Source organism: Pelecanus crispus, chromosome 2 (genome assembly GCF_030463565.1).
Source record: "Pelecanus crispus isolate bPelCri1 chromosome 2, bPelCri1.pri, whole genome shotgun sequence".
In the NCBI taxonomy this organism is placed as follows: domain Eukaryota; kingdom Metazoa; phylum Chordata; class Aves; order Pelecaniformes; family Pelecanidae; genus Pelecanus; species Pelecanus crispus.
The window spans coordinates 120519548-120545011 of NC_134644.1; the positions used below are offsets into that span (position 1 = coordinate 120519548).

The following is a 25464-nucleotide window of genomic DNA, read 5'->3' on the forward strand; positions in this document are numbered from 1 at the left end:
TATATGGCTTTAACGATTCAGTTTAAAAAAAGTATAAAAATTTCCAAAGGAAAAAATGTTTATTTTGGTGTGTGTTGTTTTTGTATGGTTTAGTATAAACTTGACACCAGGTCAATTGTCTCTTTACTATTATAATGCAATTTCAAAAAAGGGGGGGGAAATAGCCCACAAATACCAGACCCTGAAATGTCATCACATTTGTCCTGTAAAATGTGACTAGCTAGCCCAGTGAAACCATCAGTGGAGGGGGCAGGCACATGGAGTGGCAGCAGGCTGAACTAGGACTTTGAATGCTGCTACAGGTGGTAGAGTTGCAACAGTGGGTGAAAAGTCTCCAGGTGAGCTAATGTAGACTTTGCTTAAGAATCATTAACTAAATCCCTGTTTCGTTTCACGGGAGCTACAGCTAAAGTCATGTGACCTGATGTAAAACAAGATCATTACCTATCAGTGCAAACATATGGCAAAGTCTGCCCATGTTATTACTTATCTCAGAGAGCGCAAGGGGGCTGTGACATTTCAAGCAAAGCCTATTGGCGAGGGAGTCTCTATGAGCTTTCTTAAAGAAGCGCTTCCTTTTTAATCATAATACTGCCTGGGAAAGTATACCAAAACATTTTTCTCCAAGAGACCAGGAGATTTACCTAATTCTTCTGCTTCTATGGAAAGAGAAGAAATGCTGATACAACATTCAGTTATGGCTGTAACCTTTGCATTTACCTATACTGTCAAAAGTTAGTTTCCTGTTTTTTGAGATGCATTTCTCAGAAAAGGATGGTTTTGAAGATGACTTCAATAGAAGTGTTGTTGCTGCCCGTGAAAGGGTTCCTTCTGGAATCTTGGTGAGTTTGACAGATATATTGCTAAGTATGGGTATATAATTTCCTATAGCGTAGTTAAAATATATAAAAATTGACGGCCTATATTTAACAGTATGTGGAAGATTTTAACTAGGCATTCAACAAACTGACTTTGTTTCCCGTTTTTGTTCCACAAGTGCTCTGTGTGGTACTAGGAGCAATACTAAACCCCAGTTAAAATCTTTACTTAGGAGCAAAGACGTTTTTATTTGCTTGTTTTTGCTAGGTAGACCTGATGCTACAGTGGTCCTGTTTCATATCATCATTTTTTTCCCCTTAATCTTTTCAGGGTACAAAATAGAAACTAGTAAAACACTTGCTAAAGATTTTCTCTCGTTAAGGGAAGCTCCTGCCTCATAAATATATATATCCAAATATAGGCAAGATGAGATAAACTGAGGGAAACCATTGCTATGCATGTTTTTTATTCTGTTTTTCTACCTAATATCTTGAAAAAAATGCAACTTCTTTACTGTTTACATCACGTGGCATTAGACTCTTTAATCTTCTAAATGTTCTCAAAATAAATGGGATGTATAAATGTCTACTCTCTGTAAGCTAAGATCTACATTTAAGTAACTTTTTTTGCAGTGATAGTTAAAATTCGTGCCTCTAAAGCTGTATCTCTAGAGCAATCTGATAGCTTGCCTTTGAATAACTTGCACTCTTTTTCTGTTGTTGAACTGGGCATTTGTAGTGTTCGTGTTCATATGGGTGCACCTGTATAAAAAGTGTTGACTTTAAGAACACAAAAAATGCAATTTACCTTTACTAAAGCAGTATTCCAAACGCACAGAGAACACAAATTTGTGGACAGACTCTTGATTATATCTTGCATTTATATTACTGAATAACATGAAAAAATTGTTCAAGAAAATATTTTGGGTTTGTAGCAGCAAATAACATTGTTGTTAATGGTACATAGATATAATTCCTATCCACAAAACTTCCTGCTCAAGTTATGCTAATGTAAGCATTTCCTGGTGATGAGTCTTGAAAATTTGGCTACCATGTAGAGCATGTTAGATACTTAATCTGAGCTGTAGTACTGTTTAATCGTTATTTCTGAGAACCATTGTATTTCTCATTGCTGTAACATGAGGAAGTCAACCAACATATGCAGGATTAATTTTAGTTTAACTGATTTGAGTATTTTATAGGTGGAGGCATGGAATTTTATTTTTAGTTCTTGAACTTCCGAAGTACACATTTTCTTATTTTGTATTTACTTTTATGCTCGCCCTTTCAAAAAAAGAAAAAAAAAAAAGCAGTTTTGCAGTGTAATGGCTTCTTGCCAGAAAAAAAATCTTTTTTATGATACAGGACAGAGATCATTTCCCCAATCCAATCACAGTTGCACTTAGCTTAGTAGTATTAATATATTCAGCTATAAGAATTTTTGCAAACTAGGTAGTATTGCATAAACATTTAAAAATCAATCTCTCTGGAGCCTCAAAAGTCACAAAAAGTGTTTTTCTGCTGTGAGACCTTAGGTATTGATAGCCTTTTAATTTGCTATCCTAGAAGAATAAGTACTAGTGAGCTACATTAACTTTAGCTTTTATGCAGAGTTCTGGAATTTGACTGCCTCAGGTAATGTATGTGCTCTGGATATGAAAATAAATAAACTTAAAAGCTAAACAGTGTTATGGAATATTGCTGTATTGCCCTTTCTTAGCCTGTCTTGTCCGTCAGACTTCTGTCTTCAATTGCAGAACTGGAAATTGGCATGCTTTTTAGGATTTTATAGCAGGTTGTGAAGGCATACTGCTCTCCATTTCTCTCTGCTTTCAGGGCAATGACATTTAACAAATGTTTACTAAGCATGAAATAAAGAGTGTTGGTCACAAAATACTTTGTCTTACTGGTTATTCTGTGACCAGGCTATTTCTATTACATTTGCAAGAATTAACACAATAACACTTTACACTGTTCCTCTCCATAGTCAGATTCAGTACTGCTCACTGCAAGTTTTCAAACAATATACAATAAAACTTTAAGGGAAAAAAAACAATCTCCTACCTGGGGTTCTATTGACATTTTGGATAAATTAAACATCTTGTGTTTCTCAGGTATGCAGTGACACTTTATTTCTGTTTTGATTATTTGCTTGCTACAGTTTGAACCTTCTTAAATAACATGTTTATCTTACAAAGTGAAGCATTATGTTAAAAGCTGAGCTACAACCTGATAAGCAATAATATACACTAGTTTCTGATCTACAATTTTGTTTACTTACAATGTGCAGAACAATGTTGGCGTTAAGACTTGGATCATAAAAAGCTTCTTTCCTTATAAACGTTGGTTTTAGTACTTAGTAGGTTAAAAAGTTCATAACTTTTTCACACGTAAGATGTTATTCTGTTTATGTATAATCATAAAAGTGGCTGTGCTGTGAGCTACAGAAATGTAACTGAGATCTATAAAAGATAACTTTCTCTACAGGAAAGCAAGAATATATGTAAAATAGGTGAATGCTTCAGTCTTGTGGGGTTTTTTGGGTGATTTTCTGTGGTAAGACAAGGTCAGTTTTCACGTATGTGAGGAAAACTAGATTATTTATCACTGAACTCAATTCTTAGCAGTTGCTGTGAAATTCTGATCTTTTAAACAGTCACTATTTAAATGATAGAGAATTCCTTGCTAACATCCACTTCTCAGGTCCTGTTTGCTGAAATGAAATATATGGAATGGAGACTCTATTAAGGACTTCTATTTCTGATCGTGCCAAACATTTCTTTTAACAAATTCAGTCTCCTTGGTGACAAGAAATCAACTTTTCTTTGTAACCCAATACCATAGACGCCTCTTGGAAGTGGCCAAGGTATAGCCATGAATGATAATGACTGTGCGTTAGAGAATTCTTCCTAAGATTGAGAATAAAGATGACTGTCACGGTAGGGGAAGACTAATTGCTTAAACAGTAAAGCAGAGAGATTGCTACCTTTCTGTCTTGGGTTACAGTTCCATGAGATGCAGCAAATATCTCACTTGGCCAAAAGGAAGATGTTCAGTTCCCTGCCCCAGCCTTTTTTTTCCCTAGCACTCTGGTGCTGCTGTGTGCCTCATGACTCTCTGGTGTTTGTCATGTTGTTCTTCCTGAGCTAATCTAATTTACTAACCCACTGAAACAAACAACAACAGCAGCGGCAAAATGGGTAGACATCTGCCAGCTGTGTCAGTGAGCGAAAATCAGCTCATTAAGAGGGTCAGATGAGGAAAGGTTGAAGTGAGACCTCCCCTTTTTAGCAAGAGTGAACTATTATTTCATTAGCAAGCAGTCAATTTTATAGTTGTACATGAAACTACTTAGAGATGAAACTGAATTTTATTAATCGCTAATGTTGATAGGGAATCCGTTCTGCTAATCTCATTAGTCAATCAGTGACAGTCTGTTCTTTTTGTCTTCATCAACCATATTGTACAAAAGCTATGGGAGAGAATTCTCTAGTGTGTTACCTAGCGTAGTAATTATGTGGATAATTTCTGAACAGTTTTAAATCTGTATTGGAAGATCCCCATCTTCCTTTTTAAGTCTTGTGGCGAGGAAGGAATTTTTTTCAAAAATCTAAATATGATTAGATAATGTATATTAGGCTTGAGAAACCTGAGATGGAGAAAAATACTTCCGTAGCAGCTCTAAGTCTGTGAAAGTACTTTTAGATTTCCTGCCTGTTTACAATTATATTGGTACTGTTAGATACTACAAAAGTAGCTTCCTTTTGAATGAATGCAATATACCCTGTGTTACTGTAAGGAAGAGTTTGAAGGCTCAGAACAGAAGTAATTGATTAATTAGATAATGAAAGCAGTATCAGGAGGAAGAACTCTTGTAGTGCAATACAAAAACAACCTTCTTCAGAGGCTAATAAAAATAGATTAGCAAATAGAGAAAGAAAGTCACTGTAGACTTTTTTTGTAGAAATATCCCAAAATGGAATTTTTACAATTTAAGCCCTGTTATGTGTTCAGTGTTGTGTATTTTGCTTGTTTGCAGTGGCTCTTTGTTCTCCCAAATAATACCCTTAACTTCAGAGGCATACAATCGCTTGGATATATTCGAAAGAAGCTTGTAGCAGTCTTTTGGGTGGGAGGCGGCAGAATGAGGAAATGTTGCACTTAGATTTCCATTAGAACACCTTCATGGTTTTCCCTCCTCTTTCTATTAAGGCTCAGATTTTCTGAGCAATTTTTGGACTTCATTTCTTATTGGCAGTCATAGTTCACATTGTATTCTTAGTCTGAAAGACTTGCAGTCATTCAAAATTCAAATACTTAAGTATTTTTAATGGATTAGACAGAACGTTTAATAAGTGATTCTATTATAGCATAATCTTCTTATTGTGTGCATCTTCCTTTCTTTGTATTCTGTCCTGAACTTCCCATTCTCATCTAGTAAGATTCCTTCACCTAGACAATATATAGTTCTTTTTCAATTTTCTGATGTCAGGAGTATGAATGACCACAAAAAACTGTAAAAGGCTTGTTTCCTCTTGGCTGAAACTTTGTGAAACCTGTGGAAAGTACTTAGTGGGTAAGATAACTCTTTACACTTAATATATTGTATGAGTGTGTAAACTTGGCTAAGACTTGGTTTTTGCATATGAAAATGTAGTGTTTGGAATTTAGTGTTCTTTAGGTGTGATTTCTCTGGAAATAATGGTTGTTAGCTGGTAAGTCATCTGCTTCTCGTGGACAAGCATGTTCAGGACGAGATCATGTTGCTAGGTTCACTGTGTTTTTGCAGAGCAAACTTTACTTCAGCAGCTTTTTTAAATTTTTCACCTACAAGCTTCATTAAGCTGTTTAGAGGAAGTATATATTGTAACCATAGATGATACTTATTGTAGTTTTATTTAATCAAAAGTTAATGGGAGAGTCTCAGTAACTGAGTATCTGGCATCACCTACCACAGGTGGAAGTCTTGCTCATCTCAGTTTGAACTTCCGAATGTTGATGGCAGTGCTTTTCAAGAAAGGTTTTTACAAGCTTATGATTTTTATGTTGCAAGAGGTTTTAGTACGTTTCATGGCAAATAAGTTCACTGGTGTTGTGCTTTCCTTATATAGAAAAAAACCTGGATTTCTGCCGTATTTATTTTCTCCACACTCATTCTCAAACTCCTGTCTCCCGTTAGATCTTTTGATAATTTCTTTAAGGTGACTCAGGCATTTTTAAATTGTAGAGCTGTAAAAGAAGTTTTACACATACATTCCACATAACTTTACCTGACTTTTAAGATTTTTTTTTTTGCATTCTTATGTACAGTTACCTTCATTTTCAATAGAGGATCAGTTGTATTAAATAAGCAGTCTTCAGATAATGAATTTGTCTTTTCAGCTTATCTGAGTAATTAAGCATCACTTGAATCTAGGCTTTCAAGGTTTAAAAATGACATGCTTCAAAATTTACTTTAAAAATTTAAATAATCATAGATTCAAGTTCATAAACTATTAAGAATAGGTTTTATAACTCTGGAGACTGTTAGTAATACAAGAATTGGCTCAAAATTCTGTTGACTCCTGAAGACATTTGTGTAAAGCTTGTTACAGTAACCAGAGTAATTGATAAATGACATTGCACATCTATTTAGATGTTTTTAAAAATGGATTTCAAAAAACTTCTTATGTTTTTTAAATTTATTTACTTTTTTCTTCTTCTTCTCCCTTAGTCTCAGACTATGAACTACGTAGGACAACTTGCAGGACAAGTCCTGGTTACTGTGAAGGAGCTGTACAAAGGCATTAATCAGGCAACCCTTTCAGGATGCATTGATGTCATTGTGGTCCGGCAGCAGGATGGTACATACCAGTGCTCTCCTTTTCACGTCCGATTTGGGAAGCTTGGTGTATTGCGCTCCAAAGAAAAAGTGGTAAGTTCAGAAAGTGGGCCAAAACAAAGTTTTGAATACCAATGTGTCCCTTTTCGGCCTTCTTCCTTCCTGCCCCAGCCCCTCACATACCCAGTTAGCAGGCTGATTTAGTACAGAGCAGTTTCTCATATATGCTGTACAGAGTGATAGTTCTAGAATGCAAAACAGAACTTCCTGTGCTAATTTAAGGACTCTGCAAAAAATACTGTGAAAGAAAAGCTTTGACAGCTCTTGGGCTATGCAAAAAGAATAATACAGACATGTAGACTTCACAGTCTTAGAATGTTTACATGGTTATTTACTGATTTAAGTATGCTGGGGAAGAAATGCTTAATGCCATTTAACTGATCCCTGATGTTGCAGGCAACTATTTTTGGAATGTCTGGAGGACAAATAGAGCATGTCTTAAGGGTTGGTGACCTATCATAAATATTACTTCTTGTTAGCTCTGTTCAAGGCTGATATGCAGTAGAAAATGCAGTTATTAATATCCACAAGCAAATAAAAACTGGGACTGAAGCTTTGTTCTTACGTGGGCGTGTTTGAAAGAGAACCTGGTACAATTCCCTGTCCAGCCAGTGTGAGACTGGCGCTACCTGAGCAGATTGTCCTGCCATCCCCTTTCCATAGCCTTTAGTAATTGTGTCTAGTGACTGAGTTGGATTGGGTTGTAAATTTGACTGAAAAATGGACCTGTTGTGGGGGGCTACTTTACATTACTGTCAGTAGGGAGTACTGTGTGTGGCAGTATTGCCTGTGGGTGTGCTACGAAAGGATGGATTGGTTTAAACGGACCATAAAACCTCAGGATTATATGCTGCTTTTCTAAGAAGTGAAAGGACACTGCAGGAAACTACCACCATTTTTATATTTTGGTTGTAAAAGGAGAATAAAGTGCAAGTAAAAGAGCAGTTATGTTAGGGCACTTTTTTGTTAATAGTCCATACTGGGAGTTACATGCATTACAGTTGTAAGTTTATCATAGTAACAGAAGCTAGCAGCAGTTTTCTTGTTTCATTTTTTTGTTTTGATTTCCCACTTGTTAGTGGTTTTTTAATGAGCATGCTGTGATGACAAAAAGTTGATTTTCCTTAACAATTCTGCAACAGATTACATTATAGTTTTTTCAGTAAGGTGCAAGAGAGGTGGTATAGCTGTGCTTTTTCTAATGTCTAAGCAAGTGAGGTACACTTACAACAGGAGTGATCTGAAACTTGATCTTGCTAAATGTCTTTAATGACACTTCTGAGAAGCTGAACCAGGGTTGAGAGGATTCCAGCTTCTGGGTACCTCTAAAAAGCGGTTGGATAGTAGAAACATCTACTCTTGGTACTTGCTGTACTAGGCTGTTAGCATAGTGTTTCTTGAGTGGATAGCTGCTGCTGCTTCTTCCCTTCATCCTTGGAGTAGCTATTTGGCATTTGAGTATTCTCTTAATAGGCAATTGAATGTTTGTTACTGTGTTGTGTACGCATTTTTCTCTGGTATGTTATGAGGCTAAGATCAATTGGTAGTCTCAAGATGTACGGGAACACAAAATATGTGTATTTGTGCTTCAACTCAATACTTAAGATATATACTGAAGTCTCCAGAAACTAGCGTGAAGTATAGGTACTAAGATTAGGGCTGTTTGTCTGTCTAAATTGGAATAAAGAAAATGTTGGGAAAAAAAGAAACACTAAGGTAATTTTTTTTTTTTTTTAAATTCAAGAAAATATTTTAAGAATAAACTGTGTTCAGTAGTGAAAAAAATATGATTTTCAGATCAGAACCATTCAGTTCTTGTGGAGAAAAAGAAAAGCTGTTATCTTTAAGGATTTGGGTATAGTCCCCATGCATGTTTGGTTACCTACCTGTAATTTATCATCTCCTATGATTGGGTTTCCTTGGCTAATGGTTTTATTCTCATAGATGGGTGAATAGCAGAGTGGATTAGGATACATGGATACTGTCTTTTAGAGCTGTGGTGTGGCTTTTTTTTTTTGGCAGTCCATGTGCTAATTTTAAAATTAGTCCTCTTTCCTTTTTGACTGGCCATTTCATATCATGCTAACTAACTATTAATATATCACAATACTAGCTGTATGGTTTGGGGTGTAATTTTTTCTTTTGTGTTGGCAGGAAACTAGAACTTGAATAATGTACATAATGGATATTTCATAGCAATTAAGTATTTAACTTGGTCTCCTTTTGACAAAAGTGTCTAAACTGTATATAACCTTGAAATGCCATTGGCATTTTCTGCAGTAAGGCAAGCCTGTTCTGTTTCTATCTGACATGTATTAAATAATTTTTAATTAGCTAGGCTAAATGCAGATATACAGATACCATTAGATAAGGAGATTTACTGAAAAAAAAAAGTAATTCTATCTGAATGTTGAACACATTTTGTTTTGAAAAATTTGGAATGGAACTGAACTGGACGCCCAAGATTTCACAAAAAGCAGGAAGCAAAATAGTAGTATCTTGGTTTTAGAAAGACATTTGTGGTTTTTTTTTTCTTTTACTTCATACATGTGGCGAAGGGTAATCTCTCCCTCCTGTGCAATGTAATCTAAGTGAAAGTACCTTTTTATGAGAATAAAAACATTCTTCCTCTGACGAAAGCACTATGGTTGCAGAAGGGTTGTGGTCCTATGTCATATCCCCATAACCTCATGAGCAGGAAGATCTGAAATAATCATGGCAAGTCTCTATCCCTTTGAAACAAAGTCTGCTTCCAGTTTGTTGTCTAGAACTTTTGGTATTCGGGACTCAGATTCGTACTAGGCCCCAATTCAGGCTGAGCTTTAAACATATGAACAGTCTCATTCATTCTTCCAGGAAATAAAGACTAGATGGGTGATTATTATTTATGCTTCTAGCTCTCCAAATTAGTTGAACAAGATTCAGCCTTCAGATATTTTTTATTTTTTTCCAATTTTTCTTGTAGGTGTTAGGCGCTCTGCCAGGAGTGTGATGTATTTTGCCGGTTAACGAAATAAAGACCATTATTATAACAGACTTCTTTCAAAAAGCAGAGAGAGGAGAGAGACACATGATTATACAATGGAACAAAGTTTACTCTCAGAGCTAAGTGGGTCTTGAGGTTGGTGCTTTCCCCTGTGATGAATTATTTACATTAAATTGTCTCTTTCTGCAGATTGATATAGAAATTAATGGTGATGCTGTTGATCTTCATATGAAACTGGGTGACAATGGAGAAGCTTTCTTTGTACAAGAAACTGAGGAGGAAAACGTAAGGGCTTTGTGCTTCATGCTGGCTACAATGCAGTATTAACAGAGTAATGTGTCAAAAATGCTTAATATGATGTTGTCAATATTGTAACTTTTATGAAAGCTAGATTTTCTGTGACTGAATCTTAACACCGCTTTCATATGAAAGCTAGATTTTCTGTGACTGAATCTTAACACCGCTTTCATATGCTACCAAGATGCTTGGTGCTTTGTACAATTCTGCTACCAGTGATAATGAAGTAACTAATTCTTTTTTTTATTAGAGCATTATTTGAGAGATTTGTTGAATTTTTTTTACTTTGTTTTAGTATATTCATTCTTGTTGACTGCAGTTATACAGATTGCAGTGCTTTATAATAATTTTTGCCTTGAGTTCTTATAGCTTGTGCTGCTGACCTCTGTACTAATAAAGATTGTCTATTTTGGCATATTTTTAATTTGTCTTATAATTTTTAGCACAGTTTTTCACAATTTTATCTATGAAACTTTCACCAGTTAATAGTAACTTCTTCGACTTGAGAGTTCTTCTTGTATTATAATACAGTAATTAATTTCCCAAGAACCTAGTGCAGCTGGAAGCTAATGAGCTTGTGAAAAATGGGAATAATGGTTCATTTTTAGTTTAATTTCCTAAGGATATGGGACCTATGTAATCACAATATTTGTCAGTCCTGAGCTTTGGTTTTGATCACTTCTGAATCTGTTGGCATTTTTCAGCAAGACAGAAGGAAAGAAGTTCTAAATACAAACTTCCAAAAGGTTTAATGAAAATAGTCAGTTAGAGGAGAGAGAAAAAAATTTTGTCTTGGTGAAGTGAAAGATGAAGTGTTAATTTCCTGTTGTTATTAGGAATCAGAGTCTTCCTAGGAAATTAGTTTGATCCACTTTTTAGTTTGGTTACACACTACTTGTTTACTGTGAGGGATCGGAAGAAGCTCTCATTTTGAAAGGAGTTAAATATAATTTAAAGTGGAAGGAGAAAACAAGCATTAAGACCCTAAATGGTAACTTGGGGTAGGGATTCATAATATTTAAGAGAAGGGAAGGTTGGGTTCTGTTTTAGCATACACCATGGTTAGAATCAAAACTGAAAGCAGGTTTTTTTAGAGACGTAGGCTGTGTCAGCCATTGATGGGAACTGATCAGTCTTAAGACTTTCAGAAAGCCAGGGTGATAACCACTACCTTTGTCCCCAGTACAATATTTTAAAGGAGCTATTACACTGGCTTAGTATATTTTAACTTATAACAAGAGTGCCTTATCTGTGTATAATGTGTTCTGGAAAGCTGGTAGTTTATGCCGAAACTATAGATCAAGTTAGCTACAAAGCAGAGGACTGAGTTGGTTTTAGTGCTTTTAGATTTTTTTTTTTTTCCTCAGTATTTCTGCTACTGATCAACATGTCCTTGTTGTCACCTCTTGAAGCTATGCTTAAGACATAAACAATGAAGCTCTTGTCGAGTTCTCAGTGGATTCAGAAAGGTTCTTTCAAGTAATCAGTCTTTGCTGTTTTCATATCTTGACATTCAGAAGTAACACCACATGCCTCAATTCACATACATCAGGACGATTATAATGTAACTTTCAAGCATCATTTTTCAGTCGTTTTTTTCTAACTTTTCCTCTGTTTTTTTAATTTTGTCTTGTTATTCTGTATTATTTATCACTAATTGTATAGAATATTAACTTTATTTTAGGTGCTATAATTGTATTTGGAGGTTTTTCACAATGCAAAATGTGTGGTTTTAGTGCTGTATAAGGCTGTATTTTGTTCTCCTTTCTCCACTTCTCTCTACTTTACAACCAGTGGAACAAAACTTGGTCTTGGGTAACTCTTAACTCAATGGAAAAATTGAATTTAATATTAAGTAATAGCAGTTCAGACTTTGAACACATCAAAAGTAGTATCAGTGCTCTGGCTGACTGATCACAATGTAGTTCCTGACTAATCTTCTGCATAAGAGTCCTGTAAAATAACAGGCATCTTGTGATTAGTTCTATTCTTACCATGAAATTGAGTTCCATAACTTTTTCTCTTTCTCCTCACTATGCAAATTCCATTCTCTTCTACTTTTGTTCCACTTTGTCCCTTCACAGTGTGTTTCTTTCAGTTCAGGTGTCAATATCTTGAAGTTTCTTGTTCTGATGTAAATAAGCCCCAGGCAGCCCATTGGTAAAGCTTTTCCTTCATTTGAATTGTTCCTTCAAACGGCAGTGAGTGGTAATTAATTGAGGGTGGGTTGTTTGTTGGTTTTAACATGATAAAATTATAGTTGAGTTTTTCTTTTTGAAAGATACTTACATAAATAGTGTCTGACATGGATGACAAGACTGAATGCACCTTCACCAATTTTGTGGGTAACACTGAGCTGGGAGGAGAGGTAGACGGGCCAGAAAAAGAGCCACCACATAGAGCAAACTTGGCAGGCTGGGAGACTGGACCACCAAGATTTGCACAAGGTTTACCCAAGATACAGGTGAAGTCTTGCGTCTGGGTTGGCAGAATCCCACACAGCAGTACAGGCTGGGGTCTGACTGGATGAAATGCATCTCTGCTGTAAAGACCAGCAGTGTGCCCTGGCAGCAACGGAGGCAAATGTGTCGTAGGCTGCATCAGCAGGAGTATAGCCAGCAGATGGAGGTATGTGGATATGTTAGGCCAAACCTGGAACGTGGTTCTGCTCTACCAAGTTCTAGTCTCTCCAGTTCAGGAGAGACATGGAAAATTGGAGGGAGTCCAGTGGAGAGCCACCAAGATGATCAGAGGGTTGGAGAAGTTGAAATAGGAAGAAAGGTTGCTGGAATTGGCTGTGTTCAGCCTAGAGAAGAGAAGGCTCAGGGGCACCTAACCACAGCCTTGCAATACCTACAAGGTAGTTAGAGAGTGGATGGAGGCACTCCCTTCACAAGGATGCCTGGTGGTAAGACAGGGGAAGAGGGCACAAAGGGGAAATTCCAGCTGGATATAAGAAAAACCTTCATTATGAGAACAATATAACACAGGAATAGGTGACCTAAAGAAGTGATAGACTCTTCCCCACTGGAAATACTCAACCTTTGGCTTGACAAGGCCCTGGATAACCTAACCTGAGGCCCTGCTTTCAACAGATGATTGGACCAGATGATGTCCAGATGTCCCTTCCAACCCACACCTTTCTATTAATCTGTTTCAAAAGAAATAGACAGTGAATTTAATTAACCTGTTTTTATTAACACATTTACTAAACATGGATAGAGGTGGTGTGCTAAAGGGCAGATAATTTCAAAAACATTCCACTGCTTGGGTATTTGTTTTGCTAGCAAAATGAATTGTTTGTCTGAAACTGTAAGAATACTAATATTCATTTTTCTGAACTTTTTGTAATCCCCCTAGTCAACTTGATTCCTTCCTTGATATCAGCTTCATACCATGGGGCTATTGTATGGTTTTGTGTCTAAATACAGATGCAAGGATTAAGCTGTAGCTGACAACAATCCTGTATGCACAAAACAAAGTTAAAAAATAGTCTGTTGGGTTTTTTTTTTCCTCCTTAGGAAAAAGTTCCTGCACATTTGGCAACATCTCCAATACCCACTGAAGACCAGTTTTTTAAAGACACTGGCAATCATTTGAAATCAGGTGAAAATGAGAGGACATGTGTAAACTCAGAAATTCCACACTCTGTGGAAACAGAGACTGTATTCACCCCAGGTTCCGTGAAAAAGAAAAAAAGAAGAAGAAAGAAATACAAACAAGATAGCAGGAAGGAAGATCAGATCTCTTCTACTGGGACGGAAGAGATTTTTGAAATGGAAATAAGCTCAGATGATGAAAAAAGTGTTCAACCCCTAAGGTAAACTATCGGATACTTGCTGACTGCTTTCACTGTTACCACTGAACATTTAAAAGGTGACTTGTACCTTTCCTCTATGCAAGTAATGCATAAGTTTCAGTAGGCTCTGAGTAGGCTATTCCACAAACAAGCAAGCAAAACTCCAAACCATTATCTTCCACATCTTTACAGAATCCTTCAAGTTTGGCCATTTTGTTATGAACATGAAATCCAGTTAAGCCTATTCTGGTAAAGAAACGTTGTCATGATCAGTTGTGTGACTGAGAAAAGCTTTTAGTGTAATTTCTCTGAGGCAGTGGTCTTCTGGTGTGTTTGGTATCCTCTACATAAACTGCAGTGTGGAATGCCTGTAGTACACCACATCTGAATTTGACTTGGGTAACTGAAAACTACATAAATGAATGCTCCTTCACATTAGTAAAGAGAATTCTTTACATGTGTGTAGTCATAAAGGAGGGCGGGGGGGAAATTCAGTCCTGTATTTTGAAGTGGATAAACTATTAAGTGGAGCTTGCAGTAAAGTGGTAGCACATACTAATAAGCTGAAGAAGTTTATATGAGTAATAGGAAAGATTATAGTAATAGAAGAAAGCTATCAAACATAAATGCTTAAAATCCAGGAAAGGTCTACCCATCAGTTTTATGTGGAAATTTCTTAGGCTGCTTAACAAAAGAAGTGGACTTAGTTTTTAGGCAAAGCTAGCTGCTTTATTGGACAGCATTACTGTTAAATGTAGTAATGTCTGAATAAATTCAAGATCTGGTCTGGGAATTGGAAGAATGTTTTAGTGTAAGAGGATAAAGTATAACAAAAAACTCCTTCAGTATGGGTCTTCAAGGGAGTCTCAAATTTAGTAAGTACCAGTCAAAAAGGTTAATGCAACAGAAAAACATGAATCTGTTATCACACCTATGATAAATAAATGATAAAACATAACAAAAAAAATCTTGATTTTAAAGTATTTTTTAGAATGTCTGTGGCTTTCTTCGTTCATTGGCCTAACTTTTTCACTGTCATATTTATGTCAATGAATTGTCATTTAGATGTTCACTGCTCTGTTTAAGTCTGGGAATTGGCATTTTGTTTGGTTTGAGATTTTTCCTTTTTTCCTTTTTTCCAGTTTAAGACAAGCAAGATCTTTGTGCAGTCTTCAGTGTGATAGTATTAAGACAACAATAACTTCTAACAGTGAAACCATCGAAACAAAAAATAACCATCAAGTAGAGGAAGAAAGAAAATATAACCCATGAATTGTTTATTCTTTATTCAGTAAATTATTACAAATGTATGAAGAATTTAGGAATGTCACGCCAATAATGGCTGTTTTCATCCAGTGTTTAAATTCAAATTGCTGTCCTAGCAATTAGCTTAATTTCACTAGAGATTAATAAAAAATTGTAGGTTTGACTGAAATGTCAAATGTTTACTCATAGCTGAACAGACCAAGGTATTTCCATAAAGGCTACTCCAGTTTTATTTTTTGTACCCTTTAGAATGAAAGATTGAAAAGGCTTTCTATTTGTAAACCACATTTTCTGTTTATATATATGTGAAAAATAGCAGCAGAAATGCATTCTCAGTCAGAGTGTTACGATGTGAAAGGAAGAAGATTTTGTAGAAGAATGCTGTTTTGTGAATAGCAAGTAACTGCAGGACTGAAAAAATACATTGTAGTAATGGAAGCTCAGAGACAGTAGGTTTGTGGTTATGTATCTGTGAGTGGAGTTCATACATATTCATTCCAGTGGCCTACCAAGGCAGGAAATAAAATGCCTTGCAATAGGCATACACTGTTTTATTCCTAGCTAAAGATACGGAGGTGAAAAAATGTTCATAAGCTTTCTTTTCACATCCTGTGGGGATGTAAGGTGATACCAGCAGGTTTGTTTTGTTTTGGTGGGTTTTTTTTAGTTATAAATGTATGGCTCTTGGGGGTTGGAGAAATAGAAACTTAACTGTTATTAGACATAGCTTCAGATTTCAAAGTGAAACTGGGGAAGAAAGGAGGAGGCTGATGTTCCAACAGGAAGGTCAAAAATTCAGCTACAGGTACCAGTATGTAATGTCTTATCTAGTTCTATTTTTATAAAGTGAAAACCAAGCTGTTTCCTGTTCCTTGGGAAAATCCATTTCCAAGTGTTTATGCAACTTTTTAAAAATACATCCTTTGTCTTTTCTAGCTGTGATTTAGATATGTTAGTAGTGCTTGACTTACCTAAAATAGTACCAGGAGGACTGAGATTACAGTGTGCGTACTCCGAAATAGAGGGCATTATTTCATTATTTCCAGTGCTAAGGGTGTTAAAAAGTTAAAGTAGTTATCTGTCTCTAAAATCTTACAGATTTTTTTAGACCATGTATAAAGTGGATAAGGATGAGAAAAAGTGGTAGCACTTTATAAATGTTGCAAAATAGCTTAGAATTGACAGTGTAACTCCAAAGTTATAAGTTGATGCATACTGATTTTCCCCTCTTATTTTCAATAATCTTTGACTGCATTTGGATTTTTGACCTTCAAATTTATCCACTTACAGATGAAACTTGATTTTTTGTGATTTTTTGTGATGGTTCATATGAACTCCTTTAGTTGCAAATTTCCGGTGAATAAAATCTATTCAGTACCACCTGTATGTCATCTTGCCTGCCTCTGAAGTCATAATATTGAGGACCTTTCTGTAATAATATTTTATGTGTTTACTTAATTGTTCAATAATACATTTTTCCTCTTTTGGAGATACTTAGCACTAGATGCAGACAAAGATAGTATGAAACATATTGGTATGATTCATATTGGTTTATGAATACAAAGGATGTACAGTCTCTGCAGCTCTCATCTCAAGTCAAGCTGTCATCATGAAGTTTCATAGTTATAATACTTCTGAATAAGAAGTGGAGCTAGTAAGACATTTTTAGGGTTCAGTATTTAACATAGTCTAGACTGTCTTCCAAATGAAAGATTTGTGCAAATGAGGTAGATCACTGTAACTGCTTAGGGTCTAATGGGCTGTATTGAGTAAGCATGCAAATTATAAATATTTATGTACTTTAATAGATAATATTAAAATATTTTCTTTTCTGCATCCATAAGAGAAATTAGTGTTAACATTCCAAAAGAAGTTCCGTGCAACTGTGCTGCTAATGGAAGAAAAATACTTTTTCTTTTCTCTCATAATAATGGCTTACAGTAATTTGTATTGCATTTTACACTCAAATTCCAGGCTTATCTTCCTTGTATTCTGTCCACTGTGTAGCCATGATGCCCTTGATCTAACCTCAAAACAAGTTAGTTGTGTCCTGAGAATAGCTATTTATTCAATTAAATTCAGAAAGCTCTGAAAGTAAAGCTCTGAAGTAAAAAGATCTGAAGTACTTATGATGGAAGTGTTTAAAAGGGAATTTTGTGTAAAATACAATGCATGCCTGCTCAGTGGGTCTTACTGTTGGTTGGGTTTTTGTTTTTTTGTTATAGATATTGAGTAGACTTCCCAGTGCAAAGCAACCCCCACTGTTCAGAAAAGTACAGTACTTCTAGCTACTTCTTGTAGTTTATGTTAATTTGTAAACTCTTGGGTAAATTGTGAGGCTAGTACCCACCTCTGTTTTCTTACTGGTTTTAATTTGTAAAATGTGCAGTCATAAAGTGCATTGTCAAAACTACCTTTTCTATTTAACTTTTTCAGTGTTTCTAAGGTTTATGTAGTAAAGGTAATGTGTAAATCTCTGTTCATCTTTGGGTTTTGATAATATTAGCTGGCTGTATAGAGTGATATAATTTATGCTATTGTGACTTCTTCAATGTTAACTATGTATTAAGAATGTTAGATTTTTAAATTTGCAATATTTTCAAGTATTAATAGTTTTTATATACATTCTAAGTTACATAAAGGTGTGTTGCAAACTGAATTCTTTAAGCTATACACTTCTTTCTCTAGATCTTGGATTTTTAATAACACATAAGTAACTTTTCTAACTGAATTAGTAATGTAGATTTCTTACAGCTGACTTAATGTCCCATGTATCTCCACAGAGGATCCTCAAATTCATCACCAAAGGGTGAAGAACAAAAAGAGTCTTTGATTTATCACTCAAAGGATCATTACCCCTTATCTGATGGAGACTGGTCCCCTCTGGAGAAGTAAGTCACTTTGTAATGTTGTCATATGTATAATGGTGAATAATTATATAAAATTAATATGCCGCCTTATTCATTTTTTCCCCCGATCTGTAGAACTATCAAACATGCCTAACTTGTGATATCAAATGCTACATTTGATACTTACTTGGAACTTTGGGAACTTTCCTCCCTACTGTATGTATCAAACTAAATTTGTGTCTTCCCTCCCCCACCCCTCCCCGGTGGAAAAAAAAAACCCTTTCTTATTAAAATTCACTATTAAAGAAAGAAAATACAGTTAATAAGATTTCCTTAGGTTGAGAAGGGTATGGAAAATTAACATGGTCCCTATGATTCACCCTAGCATAAGCAACACTCGATATGCCATAAAGGAGAAGTATTGAGTGTATAAGTTGGAATGTGCCAGGTGAAATAATGCAAATTACTCAAGGTAAAGCTAGGTCCTCAACTTGAATCATATTCCACTTCAGAACAGAGGATTTGCTAGTTACTGGAATACTAACCCAGAGATACCAGAAACAGTACCAGTTGATTGTGGATTCTTACAAATGACATAATACAGCTTGCTAGTCAGTTTTCAGTTACAGTGACTAGGGCACTTCTGTTTATACAGTCAAGCTCTTCAGTTTCTGCTGTTCACGCTATTATATTCCCCTTGCATTCAGGTTCTAGATTTTTCAAGGCTCACCCTTTGGATTTCACCACTCTAACATCAGTCTCTATTTGCATAAGAAAGCATTCTGTCCATGTTTTGAGGTCAATTTTGTACTTTTCCTGAACATTGGGCATAGGGAAGGGCATATATATATATAGCGCATAGCATGCTGAGCAGTATCTTGATTCATCTTAACCCTTTGGTGAGTGTGTATTTTTACTGCTTTTCAGTTTGACTGAGGACTCTACCTCATAGCAGATACATTCACAGTGTCAGTGAAGATTACTGGTCAGCTTTGTGTGATATCTATTGTTGCATGTTAGCTGCTCAGTGCACAGGTGCCTGTTCTTCTGTATCAATAGATGGTAGTGCAGAATAGAAGAGATAGCTTCAGAAAATACTTTTTGAAGTGCATATAATCTCTTTACCTCAGGTGTTTCCAGGGCTGTGGCCTCAGTAGAGTCTGAATGTATCACACCATGCTTGGTGCCTGCTAATTCCCCCAGTGCATAGCTTGTTAATGAACAGAAGCAGTTGGACAGGAAATCCCATTATCATTCCATTTTGTGTTTTGGGCTGACAACCACATCCTCAATTGTGCTTGATGAGATGTAGGCTTCAAATGTTCCCCAAAGGTTTGTGGTTTGTAACTGAAAAGTAGTCACACTGTTTGACCCTGAGGATTAACATGGTGTTGTATGGATTATATCACCTAGATAATTGTAGGATAGAGGCTGATATTCCTTTTCAGTTTATAAAACTCTAGCTAACATAGACTAGCAGGCTATATCTGGGAGATGCGATCCATGCTTCTCTTCTTGTTTACATATTTAGGGGATAGTCTGCTCTAACAACTTGTTTGTGCATCATGTGAGAGACCTAGGCTGTTCATAGCTTTTTGGTTGGTTGGTGGTTTGGTTGTTTTTTTTTTTTTTTTTAAACAAGAAGCTATCTGGTACACATTGCAGTGTAACAGAGAAATTGGCAATTTTCCTTTCCCTCTTTGGGGAGGAGTTGGGGGGGGCAATTCTGTCTTGCATGAGACATCTAGGAGAAAAGAAGTTTTGTATGAAATTATTTCTTCTAAGTTACCGAAGAAAGATTCTATAATGTATCCATTGTACAGTGAAAGAGAAATGGGAGGTTTTAATAACCTCCTTTTTGGAGACCTGGAAAAGCTGTCTCTTAATTGAGGTTGGTCATGTTGCTCTTCAGAACCCTTGCAGGGAGCTAAGGGAAGATAATAGCCTAAGTCTTTTCAATGAGGACACTTCTGTTTGTCCTGTCCACTAGAATAAAAACAAAACGCATAGCCATTAAGTATTTGATATCTGATACCATCAATGTTCTTCCAGTTTTAACAAGCAGTGTTAACGTGACTAGATCACTCTTACAAACATGGGCCTTTTGACTAAAGATTTCTCCCTGAGAATGATAATGGAAAACTTACACTTTGGTGTAAGTAGAACAGGCTTAGGTTCTCAAAGCCCTGAAGTATTCAGTCTTTTGCAAGTACTGCTGAGTATTAAGAATTAGGCTTAGAAACAGGCTGATATGTCTGCATGGCTTCCAGTTGACTTGTGATATAGGTGGAACAAATTATTTGGCACATAGGGAAAATGAGTTCATATTCCTCCTGAAAACAAAGATGTATGTGTATTTTCATCAATGTGTTACTTCAAATAAGCCCTTCTAACAGTACAGAAAATGTAATTTCTGTAGGAAATTGTTAAAGGAGAACTGAGGGGGGAAATCTCTAAATTGTTTCCTTTTGATCGATCCATCATATCCCTGGATGAAGGGACCTCAAAAGATCATCTGGTCCAGCCTTTCATGGAAAAGGGTCACTAGAGGAGATCAATCTAGCACCCTGTCCAGTCACAAATTGAAAACCTCTTGTGATGGGGACCACGTCCCAGGGAGGGTTGTTCCAGTGAATGATTATTCTCACTATAAAAAATGTCTGTCTTATATCAAGATGAAACCTCTCCCAGTGCAACAAGTGCAAAGACAAGTGCGAAGTCCTGCACCTGGGATGACCAAAGGGCCCAGTACAGTCTCACATCTGTGTGGCTGGGGAGCAGCCTTGCTGAAAGGGACCTACAGGTCCTGGTGGACAACAAGCTCAACATGAGTCAACAGTGTGCCACTGCAGCAATGAAGGCAAATCGGATCCTGCACTGTATCTGCAGGGGTGTTACTAGCAGAGATAGAGATGTAATCATCCCACTCTACTCAGCGCTGGTCAGGCCACACCTGGAGTGCTGTGTCTAGTTCTGGTCCCTATAATTCAAATACTGAGGTTTATATATATATCTTAAAAGAAAAACAAAACCAAAATACTCTATGAATGTCAAAGTGTAAAAAGAGCAGCATTTCTATAATATGCAATGTAATTGCCCTGTTCAAGAAAGGATAGACTTGGACCTGTCCCAACACTACATGCCACTTCAAAACAACCTCTTGTGTTTCCTTTCCTCCCTAAGATCATAAGAGCAAAATGATTTTGAAATCACACCTTTCTGCCATTTTGTAGAGTGAGCTCTTCTGGCTTAAAAGTAATCTTGGCTAAAGTAAATTTCAGAGGTCCATTTCTGATTTATAGATAATAACTGTAGGAGAAATAGGATGAAACTTTAAAAGGTCATGTAGTCCAAACACATCTGAAGGAAGTTTTCAAGTAATCTCTCTTCCCTCTCCTAAGTTATCTTGTTAATGTTGTTTTCCCTGCATTGGGAACTGGTGTTCTTTTGTGCATTTGTGAGTTAGGTTTGCAGGACTTTTATTACTGAAGTCTTGGCATAGCAAGCTTAAATGCTATATTTTTACAGAAGACAGGAACTTAAAGCTAATTTCTGTCTTACTTTTAGATAAACTTTTTTGGTTTGTTCTGTTTTATTTGAAAAATGGAACATGGGCTGAGGGAAGAGCTATACCCACACTGCAGATGTAATGGAGGAATCTGTTTAGGGTGATTGCTGCTGAAGTCCTTTAATGTGATTTTGGTTTTAACCTAATTCCTCACTGTCTGAAAACCCTGCTGGGCTTCTTGCCATGTTGCTGAATAATTGAAGCTCTGTTAAGCTGTAGAAAACTCTACCAACAGTAGCTGCACAACAAATGCATTTTAAACACTGTAGCTTTATTTTTTCTATTTTTTCTTTTTTTGTTGTTTTTGTTGGTTTGCTAGCCCTTTCTCTGAGCCAGTCTGCCCTAAAAGTGATTCAGAACTAGAAGTTAAACCTGCTGAGAGCTTGCTCAGATCTGAATCTCACATGGAATGGACATGGGGAGGATTCCCAGAATCAACCAAGGTAAATCTGTTTATTGTCTCTAACTTTGTGAGCTGATTTTTGGCATATCTAAAATTGTGTCTTAAGAGAGGATTGGAGAACTGCTGCTGTTCTTCAGAATACTTCAGCTGAACTAGGAAAGTAGCACCCCCTTGTGGCTGGCAAATAGTCGAATTTGTTGAGTTCAGAAGCTGGTCAGCAAAGTCATTCCAGAAAACTTAGCAGTAAAAATCTGAAATTTCTGAATTTTTACTTTAGAAATTAATTTCCTTTATTTTAGGCTAAGTTCTAGTTTGTTCCAGAGGAATTGTAGCATTGACAGAGTAAATTTGGTATCTAACATGACAGCTGGTACATCCAGATTTTATACTTTTTTTTTCTTGCTACGGTTTGGTCAAGTCAGCACTTCCTCTATGCCAGTTTCTTTACTGAACTTGTAAATAAGCTAGTATGAAGCTTCTGTTGCAGGGAACTTTGCTAATAAGGTGCGACATGTTTTATTTTGCTAAAATATATGTTTAAATACTTACCCAGTTTACTTGTGCTCATGGTACAAGTCCTGGTCACAAGTTTAATGTTTAAACCAGAATAAAACAAACATGTGAAGTGAAAAGGTTGACTGGAGTTTTGTTTTTCAGATAAGCAAGAAAGAGAAACTGGAACATCCCAGAACAGCCACCATTACTCCATCAGAGAAGACTCATTTTAGGGTCATCCTCAGCTCTGATGAAGTTGAAGATGATGACGATGTGAAAGATTCTGTCTGTACAGTGCTGAAACCTGAGCCAAGAACTCATCCTCTGCTTAAGCAGATGGATGTTAAAGATTCTCTTGCTTCTGCAATCATAGAACCACAAGATCCATTGCCATTAGATACTGATCATCATTCCAGATTGTTGGTGGACCCTTTACCAGAAACAAAGCCAATAGCAAAAATTGACTCTCCTTCAAAAAAGAAAGGTACATAATAAAACTGTTGTTTCTTTCCTTCAGCGTGATCTACCACATTTGAGGCCATAGTGGAAAAAGTATAAATGTGCCTTTTCAATTTTTTGCTATTTAAAGTCTTAACTGCCTAAAACTATAACTAATTTCTTGGATTTATAAATGCTACAAGTAAGTCTGAATCTTCCACAGTTACATTTGTATTTAATGTGTCTGCATAGCTTCATCTCAGTAATCTTAATTGTTAAAATTAACAGGGGTGCACAAGCGAAGTCATCATCAGGGGCCTGACGATATTTACTTGGAGGACCTAAAGGCTCTGGAACCTGAAGTTGCAGCACTCTACTTTCCCAAAAGGTAATTCTGAATTAAGGTTCTACGGATCTAGGGTTATATTGCAGTTGCACTATGCGAGTAGTTATTGCATGTATGATTTAGGTGTTTATGTGCCAGTTCTGATAAAAACAATTGGACTTAAGGTTTCTAGGCTTTTGTGGAGTAACCAGTACTAATCTCATTATGAAAATCTGTTTCTGATTTGACAAGAAACACGTTGAAAGATCACATGGGAGGTCATTGCTGAGAGTTTTCATCTTTGTGGAACCTGTATGTTCTGCAAATATAGAGGAGGGGTAAGTTTAAACTGCACAGTCCTCTTGCCCCAGAACTCTATTTTGCCATATTGCTAGCTCTAAATAAGTACACATCAGTTTATTTTTTGCATGCCCTGTACATCCCTTCCAACTTTTTCTCATATCAGAAAAGACCTACAAAAAAAAAATCCTTCAAGATCTTCATACAAGGCAGCTCAGTCTCAAAATTCACTCTTGTTTGTTTTTTAATGAAATCAAAACATTTTATACTTGTAAAATACTCTCCAAAAAATAACTGTCTAGGAAGACCTTTTAAAAAACACAGTTTAATAAGGAAGAAGTATCTATTGATTTATATTAAAGCTAAAATTGTAAACTTTTCAGTACTTACTGATTACATTACTTGGGATCAAACTAATAACTCTAACCTTAGGTGACAATGTGATATTTTCATTTAAAAGGCCACGTTTCTTTTCTATTGTACTTTTTCCAAATACACAGTGTACTAAAAACATCAAGCAATGTCCTTTTTCCTTTTATTCTACAGCTTTCTGGTAAAGATTGAGAAGCATAGTATTGTTCCGCAAAAATATAATGTAGAGGATCTTTCCCTCATTTAAATCCAATTTTGTTGCAGGCAAAAGAAACGTAATTCTTCCTCAATTTAGGTGAATGTTAGGAGAACTGGAAACTGTCAATCTGCTACTGTTATGAAGGGTTGGGGGTGTGCGTTTGTGTCTTTTTGGTTGGTTTTAAATTTATGTTGTAAAATGATGTCGTACTTAAAAGAAATGCAACAGCAAGATGATGGGGTTTTTTGAGTAATATAGTGTGTTCTGTAACCTAAAATCTATACAATTTTTTGCAAGTGAAATACTTATGGAAAATGTGGACTTCTTTTCTTTAGTGATTCCGATCCAGGTTTCAGGCAGTGGACAGAGTCTGATACCCTTTCTGGTTCCCAGTCACCCCAATCAGTAGGAAGTGCTGCCGCTGACAGTGGTACAGAGTGCATGTCTGATTCTGCTATGGATTTGCCTGATGTTACACTTTCACTTTGTGGAGGTCTCAATGAAAATGGAGAGATTTCTAAAGGTATGTGACAGACTAAAACATAACAGTAATAAAGCTCAGGCAGCTAAACAAATGAAGTGACTTGAATGCCCTGATTTCAACCTTGCAAAGCTTTGGCTTATTATTATGCTCATGTTGAGAAAAGGAAATGGATAATCTTTCATTTTCTAAAATTCTCAAGCATTTGCCAAACAGCGATAGGAGAATTTAATCTCAAATTAATCAAGAGCACTTGATGTCTTGAAGCTTTGTCGCCTTTTTTGCACTACATGTTGCGTATCTGACCAACCTCTCTTGTTTGTGGCTGCAATTACTTGCTTAGTCCTGTATAAATCTTCACAATTCATACTCTTTCCAATTGCCTGATAATTTTTTCTTTTTTAGTTTTTTTTAAGTAATTAAAAAAACTTTGGCTATTGTGTTGGACTGTCTTTTCTTCTGCTCTACTTTTCCTGTTCTAAATGTTTATTAACCTTTAGATTTTTACCTGCTGATTCTTTTCTCTTAGTGCTCTGGTTAGTTTTAATATTGAAGTTGTATGCATTTTTGAGGGAGCTTCTAGGAGCATGTAGTCTTCATGAACATGTACTGTAATGTTTTTAGTATCACTTTTTTTTAATGGTCATCCAGTCTCTAGTGCATCAAGTGAAATTTAAATGCTTATTAATAAAGGGTCAGAACAGCTCTCTTGGTAATGTGGTAGCAATACTGGATTTGATTTGAAAAAACTATGTATTCCTTGCCAGGGGTCTTACACTAAATCATGAATTTCTGCAAACTTGTATAGTCACTAGTCATGAAAATGCTATTAGTAGTCAGTGATTTAACAAACCTGAAAAGCTGCCAATATCGTTCTCTCCCCCCTTTCAGCATAAGTAGGCCCCTTACCTGCCAATAATACTTTTTAAAGAAAACTTGCTTAGACAAGCATGGCTCTCTTTTTCCAGCCTGCAAACTGAATTAGTT

The 25464-nt window shown here is 36.1% G+C and overlaps 1 protein-coding gene across 1 annotated transcript in view; it reads left to right on the plus strand.

The window, feature by feature from the left end:
• Window positions 1–519: 519 nt before the first annotated feature.
• The window catches only part of LPIN2 (lipin 2), a 35332-nt gene continuing 10387 nt past the window's right edge, over window positions 520–25464 (plus strand). Inside the window, exons 1-9 of the mRNA XM_009489746.2 lie at window positions 520–842; window positions 6532–6732; window positions 9875–9970; window positions 13504–13802; window positions 17831–17938; window positions 21784–21907; window positions 22525–22846; window positions 23089–23188; window positions 24332–24519. Of these exons, the coding sequence (XP_009488021.1) occupies window positions 756–842; window positions 6532–6732; window positions 9875–9970; window positions 13504–13802; window positions 17831–17938; window positions 21784–21907; window positions 22525–22846; window positions 23089–23188; window positions 24332–24519 (1525 nt within the window). The 5' untranslated portion in view covers window positions 520–755. The remainder of the gene's footprint in view (window positions 843–6531; window positions 6733–9874; window positions 9971–13503; window positions 13803–17830; window positions 17939–21783; window positions 21908–22524; window positions 22847–23088; window positions 23189–24331; window positions 24520–25464) is intronic.